Source organism: Colias eurytheme, chromosome 3 (assembly GCF_061535395.1).
Source record: "Colias eurytheme isolate Ceu_HAF_F1 chromosome 3, ilColEury1 Martin Lab GWU primary, whole genome shotgun sequence".
Classification (NCBI taxonomy): domain Eukaryota; kingdom Metazoa; phylum Arthropoda; class Insecta; order Lepidoptera; family Pieridae; genus Colias; species Colias eurytheme.
The window spans coordinates 9,674,846-9,702,608 of NC_142982.1; the positions used below are offsets into that span (position 1 = coordinate 9,674,846).

At 36.1% G+C, this 27,763-nt stretch overlaps 2 protein-coding genes across 3 annotated transcripts in view; both read left to right on the top strand.

Annotated features, from left to right (window-relative positions):
- The first annotated feature begins 529 nt into the window (after nt 1-529).
- Nucleotides 530-27,763, top strand: part of LOC149909901 (uncharacterized) — a 62,744-nt gene continuing 35,510 nt past the window's right edge. Inside the window, exons 1-2 of one of the 2 annotated variants that reach the window (XM_090120034.1) lie at nt 530-713; nt 14,085-14,271. The gene's annotated coding sequence lies outside the window, so the exon portion shown is untranslated. The remainder of the gene's footprint in view (nt 714-14,084; nt 14,272-27,763) is intronic. The other variant, XM_090120035.1, reaches the window with a different exon arrangement.
- Nucleotides 20,905-26,406, top strand: LOC149909902 (uncharacterized). The gene has a single exon (XM_090120206.1). The coding sequence runs from the start codon at nt 20,905-20,907 to the stop codon at nt 26,404-26,406; it is 5,502 nt and encodes a 1,833-aa protein (XP_089976332.1).

Genomic DNA, 27,763 nt, shown 5'->3' on the forward strand with positions numbered 1-27,763 from the left:
CTTCCGTATTTATTTTTGCGTCTATAGAGTCACCGACACTATCTAACTTTTAATGATAAATGACAATTGAATGTTACTTCCTCAAATAAATCAATATCACTTCATTGTCCTTGTTTTTTTATGAAATAGAGTCATTAATTTTAATAACACCAGATCACTGTACTATTGTTTATTTCCAGTAACTAGGTAATTATGAAGTATCGTCGTTTATATTATTCATTTTTGCTTTGTTTTATCAGTGTTTTCCCGATTTTCACCTCAGAGTGTCGGTAGAAATTGAATAGAAAAGTCTAATCTTCAACCATTTAAAAAAAATAGTTTGCAAAATTAGCTTATTAATATTTTAGACTACACATATCTGTCATTGTCCGCATTTGTCTTGATTTGTAAGCGTGAACGTGAAGTCCTGTTGGAACGCAGCCGTCAAAACAAGGATCTACTGAGCGCACAACAAAGGACGGAAAGAGGTAAGAGCTATTTGGCTATAGTGACGTGCGTACCTTTCCAACTCGGCAGGGTTACAGGTGGTCGCTCGCCGGTGCACGTGACCGGGCGCCACTCGCGCGCGCACCGCCAACTCGGCCGCTTCGAATTCGAACGTTAACCGTTCCATTTTTTGAATTTTTTTTCGTTCCATCACATTTTTTTAAAAGTGCCAGTGGAACAAACTGTTGGATTTTGTGCCAGTGTTGTGTTCCTTGTTTCAAATACAGGTTTGTTGTTTTTTTTTTGACGTGCAAATGTTCGCTCCTTGTTCCTTTTTTGTTCCGGTTCCTGAAGCTTGATATTGTAGCCGGGACGTTCAACTGTTTTTGTGTAACTTAGAAATATCACATTTATGTTTAAAATTTGGATAAACTAAGTATAGCCCGGTCAAAATAAGCATGAAAATAGTATTGAAATAAGGATAATTCCGACAAAGCCAAATTTTGGTGAGGAGCTGGAGTGTACCATAACAAATAAAAATTGAAAAGTCCCCACTTATCAAATGTGTGCTTCAAAAGTTATTCGGGGTCAAAGGTCAAACTTTCTGATTTTTTTTAGTTTTTCTCGAAAACTGTAAATTTTATATAAAAAGACCTCAGATGAAAGTTCTAGATCTTATAATTTTCTACAAAAATGGACTCTATGATTTTTTTCGCAAGAGTTACCGTTCCTGAGATAACGCGATTTGAAGAGACACGTTATATATCTTACTAGCTGTGCCGCATGGTTTCACCCGCGTGGCTCTGCTCCTGTTGGTCTTAGCGTTAGCGTGATAATATATAGCCTATAGCCTTCCTCGATAAATGGGCTATCTAACACCGAAAGAATTTTTTTAATCGGACCGGTAGTTCCCGAGATTAGCGCGTTCAAACAAACATACTAACAAACAAACTCTTCAGCTTTATAATATTAGTATAGATTGAACGGTCAAGTTTATCACGATTAGGTTCAAGAACTCAAAAATCAGTAACTACACTTGGATTGCAGAAAATTATACACCCAGAAAATTTCAATCGCTGCAGTAAAAAGAAAACGTGAGGAGGAACAGGTTATGTAAGTGAATCAAGGTTATGGTTTGAAAATTTACATTTCACATACTCAATTGCCACAAAATAAAGAGTATTTTGTGGCAATTAAGTATGTGAAATGAAGAAAAACTGAAGAAAGCTCAGCATCTTAGAAAATAACGTAACCCCACTAAAATTCAAAGATTCCCTGTTAAAATTATCTAAAGATCGTTCTGATAATGTTTCAAAGGCTTGCTGATGCTTGATTTCAGTATAATTAACTATTTCTTAAACCTAATACTGGTGGTAAGGGAACGTACCCATACCTCGTAACCCGTTTAGGTGGGGAGGGGGTCTTTAAAATAATACGATCAGTCACGAGAGGAAGGGGGGTGACTTGTTACGTAGTCGATTTCGTCACTAGAAATTTCGGACTATAGTCGAATATGACTCGCAATTTTGCATGCTTCTCAAACTCACAGCTAGTGGCGCTGACGTATTACTATAAGCATGAAGCAGTCTTATGTGATAGACGGTGTATTAATAAACACAAATTTGACTCAAATTATTTTTTTTTGTTACACTTTCTTCTTCTGAAATGATTGAAAATCATACTTGTCACTACTACGTAAAAAACTTGAAGGGGGAGGGGGGTCTTTGCATATACAACAAGTGGTTACCGAGGGGAGATAGGAGTCGAAAAATCTTAAAAACTAGGCTACGTAGTATGGGAACGTTCCCTAAAATTAGCCGTCACCAAAATGTATAATGTATCTCTTCAAATCGCGATATCTCAGAAAAAGTAACTCTTGGGAAAAAAATCATAGAGACCGTTTTTGTGGAGAATTAATAGATCTATAATTTTGGTCTGAGGTCTTTTTTTATAAAATTTACGGTTTTCGAGAAAATCCAAAAAACCTCAAATTTTGACCTTTGACCCCGAATAACTTTTGAAGCACACATGGGATAAGTGGGGACTTTTCAATTTTTATTTGTTATGGTACACTCCAGCTCCCCACCAAAATTTGGCTTTGTCGGAATTATCCTTATTTCAAATGCTTAATTTGACCGGATTAGTAATAATAATAAGATGACGTTTTTAACAGTTTTTTTATTAATATTCATGTCTTTGTATTGGTTTCTTACTTAATTTTTTTTTTAATAATGTGTGCCACCTGCTACACCTGCTGACATTGTAATGTGTTTCTTTGATCTTTTCCATTTTTGTTAATTATAAAATTCTATCTACACGTTATTTCAAATAGCACACGACAATGTTTTGTTGGTTATTTGCGTTTTTGGAAAAGAGCTCTACCATTTAAAAATACATTAAAGATTTAAATATTATATTCAATAAATATTAATTTACGTGTTGCATAATACAATTCTCAATGTATCACAGAAATTCAATTTTACAACATAATTTATTTAAATTTTATTATTAGTAAATTTTATATTATTAATGGATAATAAATTTACATTTGTATAAGCTATATTTGTTGCTGACCGTGGCATACTATACTCGAACGATAAGCCCAAATATCAGTTATTTTAAATTTGAATTTGAAGAAAAAACTTGTCTTGCGAAAAGACTTCAACGGCATTGCGTCACCTTTTAAACGATCTTTCAAAAATAATCTCTAATCGATTAATTCAATCGGTATTAAGTAATTTTGGTTAATAACAATGAAACTCTAATATCAGGAAGTGCAACAGTAATTATACGGCCTTGTGAAAAATGTTCGCTGCAATTGCATTCAAATAGTTTTCTAAATGTATTCAAATTGGAGGAAAATATAATTCTATTATGGATTTTTAAACAAGTATTCATCTTGAACATATATTTAAATGCAAAACTTTTGAAATGCATTGTATCAAGAATTATGTGAAAAAGATAGAGCATAATATAATTTAAACATTAATTATGTATCTGGTATCAAAAACGCCTCAGATTTTTTTACCTGTGGTCCTATCTAACACCATCATTATCTACAAAAGCATTTATTATTTAACAAAAAATCTGAAAGCTGAAATTGAGCTGAGCTTTCAAATATGTGTAAAGACTAACAAGTCAATAACTGCGTTAAAAACAACCGACTTCAAACTTGCACTTGCAACATTTACAAATACAGACAAAAATGCTCATAAAATAAAAACTACTGGGCCTATCCGAATAAAATTTTTATGGGACCAATTCGACACCATCCCGCATCGAACAAAAAAAGAATCACGTAAATCGGTTCAGAAACCACGGAGTAATCGGTGTACATACATAAAAAAAAAATAAAAAAAACATACCGGCCGAATTGATAACCTCCTCCTTTTTTATGAAGTCGGTTAAAAAGATATACACACTAACTAGAATTTTGCTTAAATTTTGTCGAAAAAACGTCTAGGTAATAATAACAAAAGTCAACAAGCAAGACTCTACGGCTTTTTTAAATATATATTCTGTACATGTGTAAAAGATATGTACTATGTTATCTCCTCAGTTTTACATGCGGGTATAGAAACCTTACAAATCGCTTATTAAGGCTTTAACATTTGTAGAAATAGATAGATATCAAATGAAAGATTTAATGCTACACTGGGTTTAATCCAATAATCCTAACTACCTGGACACATTACGCGTGATATCCTACTATAATCCTCCTAATACAATAAATCAGTTTATTTAGATTTTTGTAACTTAACCGAAAAGTAGGTAATCAGCTTATGATATTAATATTAAGAATGGAGAGTTTAGCGAACCCTAGAGCTACCTACTTTAGGCTAGAGAGGGAGGATATAATAGTTTAAAGTTGTTAAATAGTGTATTTATGTTAATAAAGTTGATGCCTATGTTTTCTTTATCTTGCTTTGAATAAGTGCTTAAACCACATCGAAACTATGTATGACTAAAACACGAGTTTTTAGATATTCTTTACGTAACTTTTTAAAAATCATTGCTCTACAAATTCTTAAATGTATAATATGATAGCAATTATAGCAGTATGGTAATAGCCCCGATCTCTAAAACCCCGTCGTTGAGTTTAAATCAGCTGTTTAAGATGACATTATGTGTGTTACGTTTGACATAACCAACGGATGATAATTTAAACGTCGGTTATATTCACGGTGAAATCCGGTAGGCATTAGCATATTAAATTTTGAGTAGATTTGAGTATTCATTAGATAGATATTACGTAGGTATTATATTTTGGACGCAATCTTAGTAAATTTGATTATATATTTAATAACTTAGGCTTGGTAGAGCCGGTCGAACGTTGAAATTACTAAATCTATAAAGGGGAAAGTTTTATCTTATTTCATTTCATTTCCAATATAATACATATATATAGATGTCAAGGAAATATTCAAGTTTATAAAGCTTACTTAATTTTTATAATGTACCGACTGTGTACTTCATCAACATATCAAAATATTGACATAGAGCCAAATGTACAAACTACCGATATGAACAAAAGTCATTTTTCTATCATTACAGATTAATAAATCAAGTGAACTAAATAAAGAGTGCATATATTTCCGATAATTTATCTTAATTATCTAAAAAAGTGGTATATTATAACATGCCAATGACGAGGGTACGGGCGGTCTATAATTTACAGATTTCGGCCTTCCTTCTAATACATTTCTGAAATACAATAGCCGATACCCGGAATTAGTCGAGGTTAAATCCAATCACGAGAATTTAGACCAAAACTTGAAATACGTTAGCAGATAACTGTAAGGTTTATTATTATAGAGGTATATTGAAACTTATAAACGCTTTTGAATTTAATTCAATGTATAGTGAATATGAAACGTTATTTATTAGGTAATTATTTACAAAGATAACAGCAACAACAGCTGTTTTTAAATTGTAATGAAATTTTTATTTAATAAATGTGTTTTTTGTAGGGAAAAGTCCCTCTTAGCTACAAATTAGCTTGAAATAAAATTTAAAGTCGAATAATTTTAATTAATATTATATACGTTTTGACTTTTGCTAATACAATTTGTTCATTCTACTAAAACCCATCTTAAAAATAATAATAATTGTCACCTGAACGCAAGGCTACATAATATATGTATTATCAGTTACATAATTCAAATATTACCAAAGTTTTCACAGTTCGATAATAAAAAAGAATAATCGTCACGTCTTCAACAATCAGATAAACGTGCAGTAAATGTATAAATAATATGATTTATTTAATTTCTTCACACAACTCCTACATTTTACGTTTGTTGCGCAGTTGCCCGCTTACATAATTTAAATTATAAATAATGATAATTTATGTAACAGGTATCCCGCTTAATCTGTAGCTTAGTTCAATTGTTCGTAATTTCTTTATCTGTAGAATTTATTAAATAACCTGGCAACATTGTATTGGACGAAAAAATATCAACTTTATTCGAAGATTTGCGGTCAACTTTAAAAAAGTGGCAATCAAATTCAAGCCTCATTAAATGCAAAAATAATACCTTTAAAACATGTACTTCGATAGGCAGGCATAAAAATTTAATCGTCTTAAAATAAGCTATGTATCTTGAAACAGTCTAATACGGGCTTCATTATCTTCAACTGTGTGTGTGACCTAACATTCTGTGACCCATACCATGTTCTAGATTAGCAACCGGCTTGAACAATCCCAAGCAATAACATTATGGGTCCTTAAATTTGGAATTTTAGCTTCCAATAAACAACCTTCGTGTTGCCCAAAAATGGTACAACAAAAACTATGGAAAACATTTCGGTGTTTTGTTGAGAATTCTCTAAAGAGACTAAAAATAAAAACAGGTTCGTTTTGACCTTGTGGTAATCTCGAATTAGGATACGAAAACAAAGTTATTGAAACCCATTATATCGAGACATTTTCGAATAATATTTACTTCTTGGACATTTGTAGATATTTAATGTGAATTTAAATAATATCTACATGTCGTTGAATAAATGAGACAAATTCAGATTTTTAGAGAAAAATCTTATCAATTTATTTTACCTAGATATATTTATATTATTTGGTTTAATATCTGAAGTTTATAAATTATTAAAACCAATTTGTGCTAAGTATAGACTTTAAAAATTATTACAGATTCCTTATACGAATGTGTAAAAAGTGAGTCAATGTTATTAATGAAAACGCAATAAAATCAATAAAATATATAAATTTATTTCTTATTCCTAACAATAACAATGTCTGTATGTCCGTTAAAGCTTGTGACTCACCCTCTAAAATGAATTTCCTGTATCGATAAAGCAATTCCTTAGTTACGTATTCTATCCAAATTTGAACTATCATTCTCTTTTGAAAGAGAAATATATCTTTTACCTATCTTAAAAATATAAAAAAAGGTGTGCGTGTACTAGTGTACACTGTACACACGTAAGAAGTGAAACTTCTTTATGACCTTATTTTTCGAAAAAATATTTACTATAGGTATTCAACTTTACAGAAATACGTCAATCACAATTAAAATCAATCGTGGTAGGGATAAGAAAAGGATGGCGCGTAACGGAAAAATGTCACGCGTAACGAAAAAATGTTACACTAAATTTTTTTCCAACCCCGATAAAGTAGTTTCACTTCAATTATCAACCATAAACACTATAAACTATTATTTCAAAATGTCTTTAACATTTTCAATGTTAAAATTACAGGTAAACTATAATAATGTCATGTGTCGACTATTGTAATAACAATTCAGAAAATAAATCAGTTACTAAATATCATTGTTTTGAAAGGATTTCGATACAAATTTATTTACTAACAACAGCTTTGGAAACTTTTCTTGTTAGAGCGAGATAGTGGCGTAATAGGATAAGAGTGAACGAGACAAACACATATCGGTGGGGGAGTGGTGCAGTATGCGTTTTTACTGCAGTATTTCTGCACCTTTCGATACGGTGTTGTTGACAAGATCTTGCGATTACCGACATTAATATGGCTACTCGGGTTTAAACCTGCCTATGACCACATTAAAAGATTATGACGAAAACTAACTAGGGACATAGTATCTTATAACGTTGATGTTGAAAGCACGTTCTTAGTTCCAATTTTACAAATAACCAGAATATATTTATTAATAAAAACAGATTTCAAAAATGGTTAAACCTCGATCAATAATTATGCCAATCTTGAAAAAAAAGGAAAATCCGTAATTCGCAACAATCCGATCCGCACGATCTATAATATCTTACAACCAAATTAGTTACGAGTTACCATCGTCTATTCATAAAACAGCCAGATTCATTAAAAATTTATCATCCTTGATTTTGGTAACTTCCTTGATCGCATTCTTCATTCGTTATTCTTCTCTGCCTCTCTCCATGTCTAACACCAGTCACTCACATTCGTACGAATACACAAAACCAACAAGTTTAACATTTGCAAATGTTTAATTGCATTTTCGCTGCGCATATTCGTATGTCACGTGGTAACCTTTGCACGCAAATCTGTGACACATTGGGGTTACCGAAAGTCGTGACGTCATAAAGCAGCTGCTTCCATTGTGGTCAAAAAGTATATAATCTGTAGTCTGGTGGCATTACCACACTGGAATTAATACTGCTTCTCGACATCACGGTGTCCCTATGTTTGCACACAAGTGAGTTACCCATACAAAGTTCTACAAAACCGCTGTCGCTTATGACAAACGCCGTCATTAGACAAAGCGCACGCCCGTTGGCCTTCGGGAGACCGGTCGACAACCACCGCTTACTTTCAAGAGTTATTTCGGACACAAACACTAGTCAGGCACCATTTACTGCTCTAATGAATTGGCTCCCAATTGCCAAATAGATTTTTTACTCTGCTTTAATTGGTAATAGTCGCTTATAAATATTTATGGGCTCGCGTGACAGGCAAAGGCGATTTTTACATAAATGCAATACCACTTTTTATAGGCCCGATTATTATACTTTATATGTTTATTATACTACTTTAGATTGATTCCTTGTGCATTTCATAACTTCCTTTATTGCCTATAATAAAAGAAATATCCTTTTTTTTTAATAAAGTTATTAATTACTCTTCCACAGAAAATATAAAAAATATATATTTTTCTCTATCCAGCCTATTATGTCCATCCTTACTGAAATAATAAAATAAATAATATTATAAATTTTGAGCAAGCTAACAATAAACAGCTTCTTAGTTACACGATTATCAACCAGTTCTTAACAAGGAGCCGGGAAACCTAATATTTGTTTAAACACGATTATGCTAAAACATCTTACGTGTGTGCCTACGTATCCATTGCAAAGGATATTTGAAAATATTTTAGCACCATTTTTTGGATGTCTTTATGATATAGAAAGCCACATGTATATAAAAAATTATTATTATCTTTTTTATTATCTTTTCTATATATAAAAAAGGCTGGTTATAACTAAATAGTAACGGCGTAACGTACTTTAGATATTTTTCCTTTTTAAGGTTTGTATCCACTTACAGATAGACATAATAATTGTTTAATAATGGGATACCTTAGCCGTAGTACAAAAAAGCGTGGTCTAAATTTAAGAACCTATGAATGAGTCGATGAAATCTATAAAGTTTAGAACACTGTCACCGTCACCATACAGTCGCCAACCTATGTGTGACGTCTATGAATGAAACTCCCCCGACGTGTAGATATAGTGTGCTGTGTGAGTGAGCGTTATCCTTTTTGAAACTCGTTCTGTAAAAAACCTCCAAACTACGATTTTACATTCTAGGCATATTAAAATAAGATAATTTTTTCCATCACAAAAAAGAAAAAACAAAACATGTTTTTGCGACTGTTGAAAAAAATGAACAGCATAAAAAATTTATAATAACACCACAAATCGAAAGAAAAATTACGGCCAATTGGCCGCCTTAGGCTACAAGCCTGCACTGGTATGTTCTTCATAATACGATGTCTGCTCTTCTTCAAAAATATTTAACGGCGAAAGCTATTTTTTGTTATTTTGATTAAATTTAATGCAATTTTAAAATATCTGAAATAGTCAATAAGTGATATGAGTCGCGCCTTACTTATCTATTCTATCCTTTTTTTTTATATTATTTAGGATTTAGATTAGACATATTGTTATTAATTAACTTAACATTTCTATGAATCAATTTTTAAGTGTGTGTATAAAAAAACTTCACAAACGATACTTCAGAAAATTACAAATCAGTAAAGTATTATGTACCTATGCTTTATAATTAAAAAACTTAAAGTAATTTAATTACCTTTGATCACGCTTCATTTTAATGTTGAGTGTTGACGCTTGACAGGTGATGACGTGCCATATCGTCACACGAGGCTCCATAATTAATTCTCAACACAAAGTGACCATCGTAATAAATAAAACAGTAATGCAACTTCTAATGCATACTTCAATTGTTATTAAATTATGACTCTTTTATAAAGGTAAATCCCAAATAGCACTACATAAAAATATTTACTTTTTATTTCGCGTTTAGTATTATGAGACACGAGTAAATAAGATATGATTTTAATACTTGCATAAGAATTAGGGAAAATATATATATGAATTAAGTGCATCTTTTTGAATTAAAAAGCTTTAATTGCTTTGTATATTATGTATTAAATATTAAATGATAAATGTAATATCTACTAATTGATGCATTTAAACATTTTTATTCCTATATAATAGCTCTTTATACGCTCTTTAATTTCATTATATAAAAAATAGTTTTATCAAAAATAATATTCATGACATTCGCATATAAATATTTAATGCCTACGCATTACCATTTTCACGGGAAAGTTCGTTCAAACGACTTCCTATTTTGCTGATGGCAAAACATATATCACAATTGTGCCTCAAATCAAACAGATCATTCATATGTTTGTAACATATTACGTAAAACCTCGGTAACTACTGGTCAGGTGCCACGAGTGGGTCAACAATTCGTAACGAGGTCAACCGCTCAATTTGACATTTTAAACCTCCAATTGAGATTCCGAACGTTAACGGAAAACTTTATTTTTGATTTTACGGCCGCGGTATTGGTTGTTATTATCGTTGGCATTTTTTCAATTTTACAAATCCTTGAACATCTTTGGCATAGCATAATATGAGAGTTATTGATATGTTTATTGCTGTAAAAAAGTAACACAAAGGTAAAAATCAATTTTACATCGTCCAAGTAAAGTTATTCTAAATATAACATTATCTCTAGATGAGCACAGACCCTAGTATAGCAAATGAAATAGTGAAATTTACATCTATTAATTTTGTTAATTATACATAAATAATTAATGGTAATGTACCTTAAATTATTTACAAAATTAAACACAACATATAAATACAATTTTATATGTAGAAAAAACAAACCGAAGAAAACGCATAGGTACGTAAAAAATGCACATCTCCGCATAATAATTTTTAGATTTTTACATGCAATTTTAATTATGTTTACATTCAATCAAATCTCATTTACCTATTAAAACATAAACATAATATGCAAAAAATCTCTTTAATTTATGCATAAGTTCAGAACATTAAAATTCATAAGAACTTCGTTATTCCGGTTCAAGAGGAATATTCCAATATTTTCTTAATGTTATTTTGGGCACAATTATCGGTTATATTTCCTTTTTATATCTTTCCGTAAAGTTAAAAGTTACATCTTTGTTTGACTACGCAATAATGAATTATGAACTTAGATATACTATATGATAACTAGCGAATTAAACCATATTAAATGTTATCATAAAAAACCTATTTTACATTACAATGTCTTAATCTATGTTATAATGACGATCAAATATTTCAATGCGCATGTCTTTGTAATAATAAAATAATATTGAATGCAATGGAATTTATAAAATGCGAATAAAATTATTCATTATTTTAGATTCAGATGCGAAATAACATACCAAAAAAAATAATATTGTGATAGTTAATAAGGATAAATGTACTAATAATTCCATGACGAATTCCATGGAATATCTTTTATCACATCAATATTTATTTTAAATATTTTTCTTACATAACACTCATAAAGAGCATAACATGGATGATTGCGTTTTAATTGCAATTTTATGAATAATTATGTTAATTTTTAATAACAAGTGTCATCGAGATTTAATTATTGATCATTCAATCAATATAATATTAATAATTGAAAAATATTACTAATTAATTAAAAGCAAATAAACCCTTTTGTAGAATATTTATTTTAAATAAGTAAATGGTTACTTATTTATTAGTGCATAAATTATGTCTAGCATTGACTATTAGGTAGAGATACTTACTGATATCAACACTCTACAAATTGATTAAAATATACCCTGTAATTTTTGAAACTTTACAATATTTCCATTTTCATAGAAACCATCGCTCTAAGCATTCAAATAACTAATTAATAATTATAAGTGAAGTCCCATGCCCCCTAGTGGGGTAAGGGGCAGATGCATTATACATCTGTTTCACTGATCGATTTTCTTTAGGGACAAGTAAGTGATCAGCCTTCTGTGTCCTTGTGTCCACCAGACCAAGACATTTTTTTTTTCTGCGTCTCCACCGGGAATCGAACCCAGGACCCCTCGGTGTTACGCTGACGCGTCAACCACTGTACCGAGGAGGCGGTCAAATAATAATTATAGTATGTATTTAAAAACAGTTCAATCATAAAACAATAATTCAAACTTAACTATTAGGTGTCATACCGCAGCAAGGTCTGTTTGACCACACTAAGTCCTTTCGCGACCGATATTTGAGCTACAAACCTTGATGCCAATAAAAATATTTTTCAAGTATGCTCGAACGTTTAAAATTAAATTAATCTATTTAAATTATATGTAATGAAAACTTAGCAAACTTAGAATATTACTTATTTTCGTTATAGATATGTAGTCGAACGTAAAAGCAAAAACAAAGAACGTATTTAAGTGTAGGAAAAAATCCCTACACTTAAATACGTTTTATTTTTAAAACAAAAAACGGCACCAAAAACAGCCAAAAAAAATAATTTGAATCATGAACCAGTTTCTTTTAAAAATAGAGTGTTTTGTTCCATTTAATATTAATTAATTATTAAACCAGTATATTATGTGCGCATAAAGACCTACGCGGGGTTTTGTAATTTCTTTATCTAACAAGAGATTGTGCACAAAGCAGTGTAATTGACCTTTGTTTTTACTCATAAATGTAACTTTACAGAATTAGTAATTGCTCCTACAAGAATATTTACTTTGTACCTGTTTGAACTTAAGCAATTGTTATAAAGTTTACACCCATTATCTTTCAAAAGCATATTGTACGGTTGGAAAATAACCGTATTTAAGTTTTTATACATATTTATATGTATACTAGCTGTTGCGTGCGGGATCACCCGCGTGGCTCCGCTCCGATATAATATAGCCTATAGCCTTCCTCGATTAATGGGCTATCTAACACCGAAAGAATTTTTGAAATCGGACCAGTAGTTCCCGAGATTAGCGCGTTCAAACAAACAAACAAACTCTTCAGCTTTATAATATTAGTATAGATTACGTTTCTAGAAGCACAACTAACGTCTATATTCATTGCCTTATGGTAATTTCGAGTTGATATTAGCCTGTCCTCTAAGCTGCACCTTAACGACTCGAGTTGAACAATAATTTTAGTATTCTTTCTTTTTAAATACTTATTTAAAAGCAACCAGTTTCTTGTTTACCTTCTGCATACGAAATAGTCTAGACCAAAATTAACTATAAGATCTACTTATCCAATCTCTTAAAAATAGCAATCTCGTGATATTTATTTGCGTGAGAGATGTAAAAGAGGTACAATTTCTATTTATCAATAACTTTTAAGAAATAATCTTCAATTTATGTTTATAATTTTACTAGCTTTCCGCCTGCGGCTTTGCCTGCTTTGTCTAAAACCTAATAAATTATATATGTACTAAAACCTTCTTCTTGAACCACTCTATCTAAAAAAATCACCAAAATCTGTTGCGTAGTTTTAAAGATTTTTGCATACATAGGGATATAGGGACAGGGAAATAGACTTTGTTTTATACTATGTACTTAGTGATAGTAATGCATATTTTCGTTGATACTTCATAACAAGAGATCTCTTGTATATTAAGATGATATTAATGCAAATTGGCGATATTTTATAATAATTTACGACTTAACAGCGAAGATCTTCGCATCCTATATCTTATATAATCACTATATGCACTAAACACATAAGTAACAGCCAATAAACGGTTAGTCACGACTACAGTTACCTTGAAATAGCTTTCAAAATGTCTAAAAGATTGCAAGTTATAAACTTTATATTGTTTATAATTTAAATCCGCTTTATTACTAATGTCAATGAAAACCTTGGTTATTATATTTAACGGCATATTTAAACGTAAAACGAGTTTATTAAACTAATAAATTGCACAAATTTATAAGACAAAACCATACAAGCAAAAACGGTAAAAATGAACGTCCTTTTCCCTAAGGAGTGATATTTTTCAACCAACCTATGTAACTTTAAATGTGAAAAAAAAAATATTTAATCAAACTAGTATATAACCGTACACTTTACTTGACCGTAATTATTCTTACAATTATTTTGTTTACACTGCACTGACATACTTAACAGATAGTTTTATTTTTCCGCAGGTAGTGAGGTGCGATCTGTGACTGTGAACGTGTACAAAACTAAATCGATAACTTTAACGAATAATCGATATTTCGAAATGTTTTCACGTTGTGAAATCAATTAAACGAGTGCCCAATCGAACTACAAACGAAACTTCTGTGACACTGCTCCGCTACGCCGAGCTTTTTGATATCCTGTTCTTCCTTGGTAAGTACTGGAATCTGCTTGTGTTACTTTTAAAGTGATTTGTAGGCGATTTTGCAAATAAAGAATTAGTGACTCTTGCATAAGTGTTTTTCAAGAAGAATGTAAAGCTAACATGCTTTTGCTTTTGAACTCATGCTCATAGATGAACCGTAATGATATAAAAAATATTATAATTGTACCTGATTAGACGACAATAATTAATTATCCAAGTAATTATAGCAATAAATATTTATAAAACATTCAATATTCATGGTTTGCAATGCAAAACTTTAGAATAAAATTGCCGTTAAATTTTTTCTAATCACACAAACAGGAAAAAAGGTTAATGGTTATGTTAATAGAGTTTTTACAGTGTTTAATAATACAATAAGGCGGAAACTTGAAAAGGATACTAAGGTAATTTTTCCGAGCACTTTTACACGTCAATGTTATATCGATCATCAATTACTTAAAATATAATAAGCTTATTCTCGTCTCGTATCACTATTTTTTTTTATATTAATAAAATTGTTAGAATTCTTTCTTATGAGTTATGCGACATGATATTTTTAATACCAGAGGACCCTAATAGTAATAATTGTACTATTTAGTTCGGGTTAACTTTCTTACAATTTCTTATAAATTATGATCATTGTTGCTATCCCGGATTTGCCCGAGAAAACCAGAGTTAATAAAGTCTATCTGTAGCTTTCGTATTCAATTGCAAGAAACAAACAAATATGTCCCCTTTATTATATTATATTAACCATTCTTTAGTCTTACAATTTACCACATAGCCTCACAGCTTGCCTCACCTCAGTACTGCTCGATGCGAGTGTACAATGTACATGCAAGTTAATAAATATGTAATATGTACTTTAATAATAGCATATTGTTCACTTACCGTAACATCTTAATGAGTATAATGTGTATACAACAATAACTCTAATTACAAACTTACATATCTCCTGCCTCTAAGTGCTAAAGATTTTGTAAGTGTTCATTAACAATTCAACGCCTTTATTAATGACATTGTTTGCAAATTAAAACTATATTTATTTCAATACATGTCAAACTATTAAATATTAAAGAGTGCAAACATTTTTCATGAATGTACCGAAATAATTTTTGCAACTCTACCAACCGAAACTAAAGTTTATTAAGCTTAAAAAAAACTTTCTGTATTATATAATTTGTATGACATTCATATTCTCCAAAGGCCGTTGGAACCAGTCGTTGCATCCGCTTTAAAAAATAAAACAATCATACCCTTTTATTGGAATATTTTGAAGTTACATACATGTTTGGTTTGGTACCCACTGTATAGTGAACGTAAATACTTGATTACTTAACCTTTAAACTTAAAATATTATTAATTGGATTTCACATTTCTTCACTTCATACATTTTAAGATCAGAAAGAATTCGCAAAAATGAAACATTCATTCTTTATTTACATAACACATGCATTCAAACCCTAAATAATTAACATATAAAAATTGTAGAGCCAATTTCTCTATATTATTGTTATTCAGCTAAATAACCAAAACAAATGCTAAATCGTTTTACATCAACTAAGATCTCATTTCATCTATTATTTACCAATCCCCTACATATAAAAACACGTAAGCTAAATACAGTCGTTAGCTCTCGTCGACCTTGCTGTCACAATTAGTGGACAGGCGGACAACGAAACAATTTTCTATCACAGCAAAACGTAAATTGCTTAGTCATTATACAGCCTATTCAATGTCGATCATTTTTATGCCATATACGTGCGTATTTATTACGTGTAAACATATAATTTTTCTCTCTCTTTAATTGTAAACAGCTCACAAACGTACGATACAACAATTAATAGAATACTATTAAATTAAAAAAATATACAGAAACTTAAAATAAATCTAAACTAATATTATAAAGCTGAAGAGTTTGTTTGTTTGAACGCACTAATCTCAAGAACTACAGGTCTGATTTAAACAATTATTTCGGTGTTAAATAGCCCATTTATCGAGGAGGCTCTATAATCTATATCATCACACTAAGACCAACAGGAATGGAGCGACGCGGATAAAACCGAAGGGCGCAGCTAGTGTTACATATAGACAGATAAATGTTTTTCAATAACGCTTCCATTGAAAATACGTAATCAAATACAGATAAAACAAAAATTAAAGGTCGAATGACAAATTAATTTTCCCGCACCCGCCAATTTCGTTGTCACTATTCCGGATGTAATCTGTCCTACTCAATTACACTATTTATTCAAGGTCATGATCGTGAGAGCAGATTTCTTCCATGGAAAACAGAACTACTTATTACTATTATTTACTCCACTTGTATTCAAATAAGTTGTTCTACGAAGTATTTATAATCCAATTATTATCTAAAGCGATAGTAACAAATAAGAATAAAATCTTTAAATACTGGGAGGATGTCCTATATCCTATTTAATGTTTAATATAAAAGAAAGTTATAACAGTCATATGCTGGTTAATGCACTTGTCAATGAGACATATCTTAAAATATGTAAGATGTGGGATCGGCGCAGGGAAAGTACAGGCGCGGCAACTGGATTACTTAACTTTTTTACATCATGCACAGATTATGTAACTCTTATTTTGGTTAAGTTTTTAAATACTTTTTACACCGTGCCTAAGGAATTAAAAATTTTGAAATTGGATATGAAGCAAGTGAATGTTTTTTTTACATAATAAAGCGATCTACGTCTACCCCTGGTATTCGTTATCAGTAAATTAGAACTAATATTTTATTATTACATGAATGACAAACATCCTTTTCAAAATAATTTAATTTTTGTCTTATAGCTGTTGCCTAAGTTACCTTTTATATATCTTATAATAGGATGAGTTCCGAACGAGTCTTGAAAAAAGCAATAAACACGAACTAAACTCTATTAGTACCGGTCAAATGTGGCTACTTGACCACATTTTTTTACTTTTTCTTAGCTAACTTATTTATGTTAAACTTTTATTAACATTTTACGATTTGTTCATGTCATGAATGATTTCATCATTCACTTTTACTAGGTATTTCTTTAAAATATATTGAATCTGACATTATTTACTAATAAACGTAATACAGGTCAAGTTGACACTGATGTGGTATCTTGACCTTGCACATCAGTTTTCATAGGTAGATGCTTAACATTCTTGTTTTAGGCTAAGTTGCTATTACTTTTTAAGTCTTCGACTTTTTAAATATTGCAGCCCGAAGCTTTACAATAAACTGTTAGGCTCTGGCTACCTGGTCAAGTTGCCACGGGATTTGTAATGATTTCATACAAAGCATTACATGTCGGATAGGGTTGTCACAAACAAGACACAAATTTTAATGAACTATTTATTTATTAAACTAAATTTAATACATATGTTTATGTATATTACTCAATACTTATAGGTATTTATTAATAGGTAAGGAAACATTTGTTTTTCATTAGAAATATGCTAAATCGTTGTCATCAAAGATAGTATAAGTATCTGGATTGTTCGAAATTTGCAGCAAATTTATTGATTTTACTATGCAAAACTCGAAACAGATAAAAAAGGAAAAAATGCAGTCACGTTATTTTTTTGTGTCAACCCTAGGCGTCGGTCAAGTTGCCACGCAGCGGTCAATGGCAACTTGACCTAACCTGAGGCATCAATGCCCAAGCAAATATTTCGACAGATGAGCCTAAAATTGGATAGTTCCCACTGTTAAATCAATCTCTAGGGTTTATTACACAACATATCAAAACTGTACTCACCTGAGATGTGCAGTTTAAGCTCTACAAACATAATAATACTGACACCGGCAAAAGATCCTTAGTCACAGTCACACTTCGATACGTTATATTGCGAGAACCAACAGCGTTACCGCTTTAAAATTAAAATATGTTGCCAATTAATATTTTAAAAACCTACCAACATCGATACGTTAGGTCAATTTGCTTTCAATTCTACAAAATTTGATATTTTGTTGTTAAACGGAAGGTGTGGTCAAGTTGCCAAGTAAAGGTCAAGTAGCCACATTTGACGGTACTTGATACTTCTTATTGGTATGGGCTGAGGTTATGCACCGTGTTGGAAAGCTCGACGACCCACATCCAATCCTTCAGACCTGTTCCGTTTTACATAATCTGCTCTCGCTGCATTTACGCTGCATATTTTATGACACTACTTTGTATTATCTGTGCAATGTTTTTGAATTGACATAAATATCCACAGATCTACATAAACTAGAAGCCAGTTTTAGCGGTCTTTTCGACAGAATAATTCGTATTTCATAGTTTTCATATTATAGAGTTATTTATGTTTACGTTATTACATAATTCATATATTTAAGTATGAATTATTCCAATATTATGATCAAAAAGACATTCATGAAATGTAATTTTAAGCATAACATTGCAATAAATTGTACGATAGTGAATCTCGAATCGTAATTAGCCTATCACCTTTGTGAAAGGAAGTACGGACGTGCGGTGGCATTAAGTGAATTATAGACCAAATATGTAATTGAAAACAACCATTATAATTTCATAAATTAAAAATACTATCTTATGAACTATTCTCTCTCAATATACAATTACCATGTATTTTGTTATACGGATACCCTTCAAAATCATAATTACTCAAAAAGTGAAAACTCGGGTCGCAAAAAGCTCAAAATATAACAAGTAAATGGTATCTACACTTTCAAAAGTTCGTTCTATTTTTATGTATTCGAAATCTAGACATTACCCTTTCCATTTCTTTGTTTTGTTTTTTGTATTTGATTCAATAGAATATCTGCTTTATCTTTTGTGCGCTAATAATACACTTTCATGGTTTAAGCGATTCGATAAGCTCTTTGGCAAAATAGTCTGCAAACGTTGACCTCGTACTACGCTTCTGGGTATTAAAAGCTATTTAAAATGAAATAGAAAAAATAGTAGTTGTGACAGACTGAACAAATCTATGCTTTAACAATGACAATCATGACTAATTTACTGATCGCGTGCTAAGAATTCTACATGAACTCTTTATATACGGCTATTTGAAAGATTCTGTACGTAAGTTACATATTATAATGATCATATCGCATTTTCTGTTTATAAAAAATATTTGCTTCAACGTACTTATAATTGCGGCTTAAGTAACAGCAAAATCGAAATATGTAGGTATAATTTATTCATAAGTATTTTATCATTGCGTATGCTGACAAATGAAATATCTCAAACCTATTATGAAATGACAATATATTATTTGTACTCTGTAGGTACACACCAATTTCTCGATTTAGATAACCTAGGTCAAAACCTAATTGGGTTTTTGGGACACTGAAAGCTATTCGAATGGTATTTAGTTACGAAAGCGAGAAATTACTTGTTACGGACGACAACCCCTTGTAAATAGTTTCACCATGTCTTAAGTATATTTTAATGTATAAAGTTCCTTCGTGTGTTTTTATTGTAGAATAGAGTAACGTTTTATAGTGTGTTTTTGATTATCTTTTTATAATGTTTTAGTGTGATATTATTGTATGTAATTAGAGAGTTTATAATACGTTGTTATTTTGCTATATTTTATTATTATATCGAGTCTATGTAAAGTATAACGTAGTAAATTCATTTCGGTAGACGCACGCGGCACTTTTACCACCGTCGGGTGTATACTGTGTAAAAATGCACCTCTAGCCTACGGGGTACGGCGTCTTACCCACCGTCGGGAGTAATCCCTATAGTTTTGTATAAGAGAAACGACTTTTGACCGCATAATACACACCACTCCGCACAGTCAAGAGCTCATCACTTGAGCAACAGCAAGAAGCAAGAAGTCTCATGGTCAACAGTCGTCGCTCAGCGTACCTACTACTATTGTATATAGTAATAAGAAGCTATTGTACGTCGTTATTAAGAAGAAATTGTACGTCGTTATTATCAAGAAATTGTACATCGTTATTAAGAAGAAATACAGTCCACTGAATTAAGAAAAGGCGGGTTTTATTATATCCCCAATTGGCCCCCCATAGAGGTTGGCCCTTCGGAAGCCGGATCAATAAGAAACCGGTACGAGCGTTAAGAAGACCTGGTTGAAGACCGAAGAGACCCAAGTAACATCAAGATCACCCAACGGTGCGACGGGCAGGCGTTTGCAGTGCAGAGCGGCGCAACGAGTCAGCGCAGCGAGCCAGCACAGCGAGCAACGCAGCAAGCCAGCGCAGCGAGTCAGCGCGGCGAGTCAGCGGCATCGTGGTGATCCAGCTTCAATTAAAAAACGCGGTTTTCACCGCGCCTCTAATTCACAGCACCTAACGGTGTCAAAGGCTGTGAATTCAGAGCTTAACGCTGTTGCAAGACAGTGGTGCAGTGCGTGGTGTGACACTGCCGGTTCAGTCGAAAGGCGCAACGGGCGTCGAACCGAAAAGCACTGCTACGCCGGTAAGGTGTTGGACGGTATTGGGACCGGACTGTAGGTACTGCCAAAAGCACCGGACACTCCCGCCGGTGACAGAGCACCCAGTACTTTCCAGCACTCTCTGCCGGGTAGGCCCTCCCTTTCCTATCCTTATATTCCATCCCTGAAGGAGCATATCTCGGTGCAAGCCGAGCCCTCCTGAAGGTCTGTTAGGGCCAGTTAGGCAGGTAGGGGGGCACCAGCGCCCGAAGAAGATGCCAACAACGCGCAGTCAGACTACGGGGGACGCGAATAGGGTACACGCCGAAGGTCCTGCGTCGGCATCGGCCGACACCTTTGAAGTCCCGGACACACACGTTGGGGTAGGCACGACGACACCCGCGATGACGACACCCGCGACGATAGTAGGAACGCAAGCTAGGCGCACCGCGGCGCCATCGGTTAGATCACAACGCTCGTCGGCGAGCGTAACGGCTAGGATCAAACGGCGAGAGTTAGAAACCGCGGAAAAGCTAGCTGCATTTAGGCGGGAAGAGCTACGCATCGAGGCCGATTTAGAACGAAAACGACTCGAGGCGGACGTCGTCGATATTCGGGAAGAAACAGATAGGGAAAGCGTTGAGGGAGAGATTATTAATCATCGCGTGAACGATTGGTTAGAGCGAAGTATGCCACGGGGGGAGCCGGAAATCCCCAGAGCCGCGATAGGAGCAGAGGCGAAGACGCCGCGGAACCACTCGCCAGAGGCACGGCGGAGTACTACAGGGATTCGTGAGCTGACGTCTCGTCGCGTACCGGATAGGCATAGGGACCAACGATCACCGTCGCCGCGGCGACAGAGCGATATAGAAAAACTCGCGGTTACGTTAGAGCAGCTAACAAGGAATCGACCGACGTCAAGGCAAGCTATGGAGTTGCCAGGCTTTAACGGGGCCCCGGGCGAATGGCTACCGTTTAAAGCAGCGTATGTAGAAACAAACGCGCAGTATAGGTTCACGGCAAGCGAGAATATAGCACGCTTAAGGTCTTGCTTAAAAGGAGAAGCGAGGCAAGCCGTATCCGCGTTATTGTTTACAGCGAACGACCCGGACGTTATACTAAAGACATTAGAGCAATGTTTTGGAAGACCGGAGGTTATTATAGACGGCGCTTTAGAGGACATTAAGCGTCTGCCGCGTTTAGGGACCACGCCCAACGAAATAAATCAGTTCGCGATAAAATTGCAAAATATAGTTACGATAATATCGTGTCTAGATGAGCGAGGATACTTGCAAAACCCGATGTTAGCGCGAACTGTAGTAGACAAGTTGAGCCCGCACATGCGGTCACGCTGGTGCGATTACGCGGAAGACCATGGAAATTACGCGGAGCCAGAGATTACGACACTATCACGCTTCCTTATGCGAGAGGCGGATAGGAGTCTAAGGCACACTTTCGCGTCCTCGGGGCTCGCTATAGGCGGTCGAAGCATCGGTAGGTATAACGAGCCGGCACAACGTAACGAACGCAAACCGATGAAAGTATACGCCACCGCGGCGGTGGAGAGTAAGGACGTATGCTTTTGTTGCGGGGCGGAGCATAAGACGTTTACGTGTAAAAAGCTATTAGCGATGCCAGTTCAAAAACGATGGGAATGGGCGAAAGAGACACACGTATGTTTCCAGTGTCTGAATAGCAAACACAGACGTTTTCGATGCAAAGCAAAACGCTGTGGCACAGAGGAGTGCCGGGAAGGTCATCACGCGTTATTACATTTACAAGAAAAGAAAAATAGCGAACGTGAAAGCGAACACAGCGAGGACGTAGCCGTACATACGGCGTCCATCCACGCCACGACGGCTCTCAGTAAAGTACTACTTAAAGTTTGTCCTATCACCGTCAGAGGCGCTGGCGGTGAAGTAGAGACGTACGCGCTACTGGATGAAGGGTCCACAGTCACCTTGATAGACGATGAACTCGCAAACATCGTGCGCGCACAGGGGCCAACGCAGCCGCTAAGTATAAGGGGTATCTCGTCTGCTACGAATGAGAACGAAAGCAGGAAAGTAGAGATTAGTATACGCGGCCGCGGCCAGAGCGATTTCAAACAAATAAAAGCGCATACGATGAGAGATTTGCGTATCGGTAGTCAGACGGTGCGAGCCGAGTATCTAGTACACTCGCACCTAACATCGTTAAGGTCACGTGACTTGTGCTACGAAAACGCGACGCCTAAAATACTAATTGGAACGGACAACTGGCACTTAATCGTTTCGCGACGCTTATTGGTCGGCGGGAATGACGAACCGGCGGCGTCACTTACCCAGTTAGGATGGGTCATTCATGGGACCGCGCCGCGCCGATCGATAACGCGGGACGATGAGAGGGTGTTACACGTCGTGAGCGATAAGGAATTTAAAAGTAACACAGAGGACGAAAACCTGCGCGATAGAGTGGAAGCACATTTCGGAATAGACGCGTTAGGTATTTCAATGCGTGTGAAACCGTGCGAGTTAGATGAACGCGCGGTACGAGCCTTCGAATCGTCGGTCGCGCTGAGGGACGGGCATTATGAGGTGGGACTGCCTTGGAAGAATAGCGATATAATAATGCCACCTAGCTACGAAGCGGCCCGGCGACGATTACAAGGAATCGAGTTGAAAATGGATAGATCGCCGTCTTTTAAAACGGATTATACGGCGCAGATAGACAGGCTCATCAAGGAAGGATACGCCAAGAAGTGTGAAGGCAGCGCACACGCGACGCACGAACTAGATACGCGACTTTGGTACTTGCCGCATTTCGCGGTAACGAACCCGAACAAACCGGGTAAGATGCGGCTAGTATTCGACGCGGCAGCGCGCGTGGGAGGCCGCTGCCTCAATGACGTATTATTGGATGGGCCCGACTTGTTACAATCGCTCAACGGCGTATTATTTCGCTTCCGGGAACGGCCCGTGGCAGTATCGGCCGACATAAGAGATATGTTTTTGCGAATAAAAATACGTCCGGAAGACGTGGCGGTGCAGCATTTTCTGTGGCGAGGGGACGACCGAGTAGGTCCGCCGCAGAAATACGTCATGACATCCATGATATTCGGAGCGAGGAGTTCGCCTTTCTTAGCACACAGCGTGCGTAATAAATGCGCTCAAGATCATCAAGAATCCCACGCACTAGCTTACGAGGCCATCACGCTTAATCACTACATGGACGACTGGCTGGATAGCTTCAGCTCCGCGGAAGTGGCCGCCCGCACTATACAGGAGGTTAGAGAAGTCTACGAACGCGCGGGTTTCCATTTAGCAGGATGGAGCGCGAACATAGAGGAGTTACTCGCACCTGTATGTAGAGAGGATAGAGCCGGCGCTCCGCGTGAGCTAGGCGCCAACGCCCACGCATATGAAAAAACGCTAGGCATCTTGTGGTTATCGGGTAGCGATGAGTTAGCATTTAATACGGCAATGAATAGGATTCCGGGCGACATTAAGAACGGGCAACGCGTACCAACAAAACGAGAGGCGCTAGCGACGGTTATGGCGTTATTCGACCCACTCGGCTTGTTGAGCCCGTATACGGTCACAGCCAAGATCATGTTGCAGGGGCTGTGGCGCAAACAAGTCGCGTGGGACGAACCATTGCCTGTCGAGGAGGCGGAAGCCTTCAGCGAATGGTTATCAGATATACGGTACATAGAAGCGTTGAGGTTGCCGCGCTGTTATGAAAAGAAAGAGATAGCAAGTAGGCAATTACATGTGTTTTGCGACGCGAGCGAGCAGGCGTATGCGGCGGTCGCGTACTGGCGATTTGTGAACCATGACGGCAGCGTGTCCGTGGCGCTGATCGCAGGAAAAGCCAGAGTAGCTCCCATGAAGGCGCAAACGATACCGCGGCTCGAGCTGCAGGCGTGCCTAATAGGCGCACGCCTAGCGGAGTCAATTATGCGCGAGCATCGGGAACCGTGCGAAGCTACATTCTGGAGCGATTCGAAAACAGCACTGCATTGGATTAGGAACGAATCCGCGCGATACACGCCGTACGTAGCGCACAGGCTTACCGAGATCACCGAGTTAACAAACGCAAAGCAGTGGCGATGGGTACCAACAGACAAGAACGTAGCGGACGCCGCCACACGAGCAGGAAATACCGCACTTACGAACACGAACAGCTGGTTTAGGGGACCGCGATTCTTATTAGAATCGCCCGAGACGTGGCCCCAAGAGAGCGTAGGAAAACCAACAACAATTTCATGCGAAATCGTAGCGCACGCGACAGTAGAAACACCGTTGATAGACATAACGCGGTTCTCAACGTATACCCGATGCGCCCGGGCGTTAGCGCGCGTTTTATTGTTCGTCGCTAAATGCCGTAAGCAAATACGAACTATGGACGTAACGTTGATGGAGCAGGCAGAACGGACGTTGTTGAAGCAGGCGCAACGAGAGAGCTTCGCAGACGAAATCAAGGCGCTCGAGTGCGGCAGAGGCGTCCCGCGCACTAGCCGCGCGTTTAAGTTGAACGTGTGCATAGACGAAGACGGGCTATTGCGCTTGAGAGGACGGATTAACGCAGCCGACGTTCCTGAATTAAGAAAACGGCCGGTCCTACTCGATGGCAAGCACCCGCTCACACGTCTCATCGTCATTAAAGAACACAGTGAAAACGCTCACATCGGTCGCGAACACGTAGTTAATAATTTACGGCAAAAGTATTGGATAATAGGTATACGCGCCGTAGTAAAATCGGTTATAAGTAAATGGGTCACATGCACGGTGAAGAGACGCAACCCAAGTGTGCCCATAAAGGGCAACCTACCGCGGGTACGACTAGACATGTATTCCCGTCCATTCGCGAGTACAGGAGTAGATTGTTTCGGCCCGATGACGGTCACGGTAGGTAGGCGCAGAGAGAAACGGTGGGGAATGCTATTCACGTGTATGACAACGCGCGCGATACATTTAGAGATCTTACATAGCCTGAGTACGGACTCAGCCATAATGGCATTACGTAGGATGGCCGCGCGACGCGGGTGGCCAGCGGTTATAATGAGCGATAACGGTACTAACTTTCGCGGCTCCGACGTCGAATTAAGGCGCGCCTACGCAGAGTGGCTGCCAGAGTTGGAAGGATGCGCACTGGGAAAAAGAACAAAGTGGAGGTTCATCGACCCGGGCGCACCCAACCAAGGGGGTAGCTGGGAGCGGCAAATCCGTACGGTTAAGAGCGCATTAACGGTTGTATTAAACGAGCAGGCACCCCGGGACGAAGTGCTACAAACGTTAATGAACGAGGTCGAGTTTACGGTAAACTCGCGACCGCTTACGCACGTCTCAGTCGACCCTGAGGACCCGGAAGCGTTAACTCCGAACCACTTCTTACTAGGAACGGCAGACGGTATGCCAGTGATAGGTTCCAGTAACCGGTTGGACAAGCGGGCTTGGAGGGTTGCGCAAGCGCTAGCCGACGCTTTCTGGGCTAGATGGGTGAGGGAGTATTTGCCTACGCTTACACCGAGGGGAGACGCGGTACGGTCGACACCGAACGTCAAGAAAGGGGACGTGGTGTTGATAACAGACGGCATATTACCGCGCAACGTGTGGCCTTTAGGGCAAATAGAACGTGTGTACGAAGGGACGGACAAGGTGGTACGCAGCGCCGACGTAAGGACCAAAGGGGGGATTTTTAGGCGACCCGTTAGGAGGTTAGTCGTCCTCCCGTTAAATGAGGGCTCCGAGGTTCTGCGCCGGGGGGAGGATGTTACGGACGACAACCCCTTGTAAATAGTTTCACCATGTCTTAAGTATATTTTAATGTATAAAGTTCCTTCGTGTGTTTTTATTGTAGAATAGAGTAACGTTTTATAGTGTGTTTTTGATTATCTTTTTATAATGTTTTAGTGTGATATTATTGTATGTAATTAGAGAGTTTATAATACGTTGTTATTTTGCTATATTTTATTATTATATCGAGTCTATGTAAAGTATAACGTAGTAAATTCATTTCGGTAGACGCACGCGGCACTTTTACCACCGTCGGGTGTATACTGTGTAAAAATGCACCTCTAGCCTACGGGGTACGGCGTCTTACCCACCGTCGGGAGTAATCCCTATAGTTTTGTATAAGAGAAACGACTTTTGACCGCATAATACACACCACTCCGCACAGTCAAGAGCTCATCACTTGAGCAACAGCAAGAAGCAAGAAGTCTCATGGTCAACAGTCGTCGCTCAGCGTACCTACTACTATTGTATATAGTAATAAGAAGCTATTGTACGTCGTTATTAAGAAGAAATTGTACGTCGTTATTATCAAGAAATTGTACATCGTTATTAAGAAGAAATACAGTCCACTGAATTAAGAAAAGGCGGGTTTTATTATATCCCCAATTGGCCCCCCATATTACTAATTCGCTCTATCTTTGGAATCGAAATGTACTATGTATATTTAGCTAATGTCTTTAAAAATTAGGAAGAAGGAAAAATTTATAACTCACATTTTGACCTTGGCAAAACTTTTTTATATAATTTCGACTTTATAGTTTATAATTTCGGTTTTTTATTTCATTAAAATTCAATAAAAAAATAATTTATGTTCAAATAATCTTTCGAAAAACTTGCTTCAACAACTAGTTTTCCGGTAAAAAACTAATAAGAATTCCAAATGAGGTAACTACCAGATACCAGGACAACAGAAAGTCGTCAGAGGTGGTAATACCGTGTACGGCTGCAGCTTTCCCATGTCTGGTCATCAACCGAGCCTGAGCCAGTCAATTAAACAGCAAAATTATGAACAAACACTACCAGGATAGCATGTGGTGATTACAGGTTTAGAAGTTGAATGTATTTTCTAAGAATAAGACCCTACAAATAGAGTTTAAAAATAAATATAACTATGCAAGTTTTTTCTTCTTCATGAACAAGTAAACAATATTAGGGATAAATACGTATTGCAAAAAAATAAGCACAAAAATAATAATAAATCTATCTTGAACATGTAATTACGCGACCAAAGTCGTGACCTGTTTTAATTCCTTATAAGCATAGTATTTCATAATTGCAATTTAAATACATAATATAATTAATGCTCAAGTTTACCTTTATTAAATGCATGCTATAGAAAAGTTTTATAGCATATACA

Excerpts from the sequence above, each read along its gene's own strand:
- LOC149909902 (XM_090120206.1), top strand. The coding sequence starts at position 20,905 with ATGCCAACAACGCGCAGTCAGACTACGGGGGACGCGAATAGGGTACAC.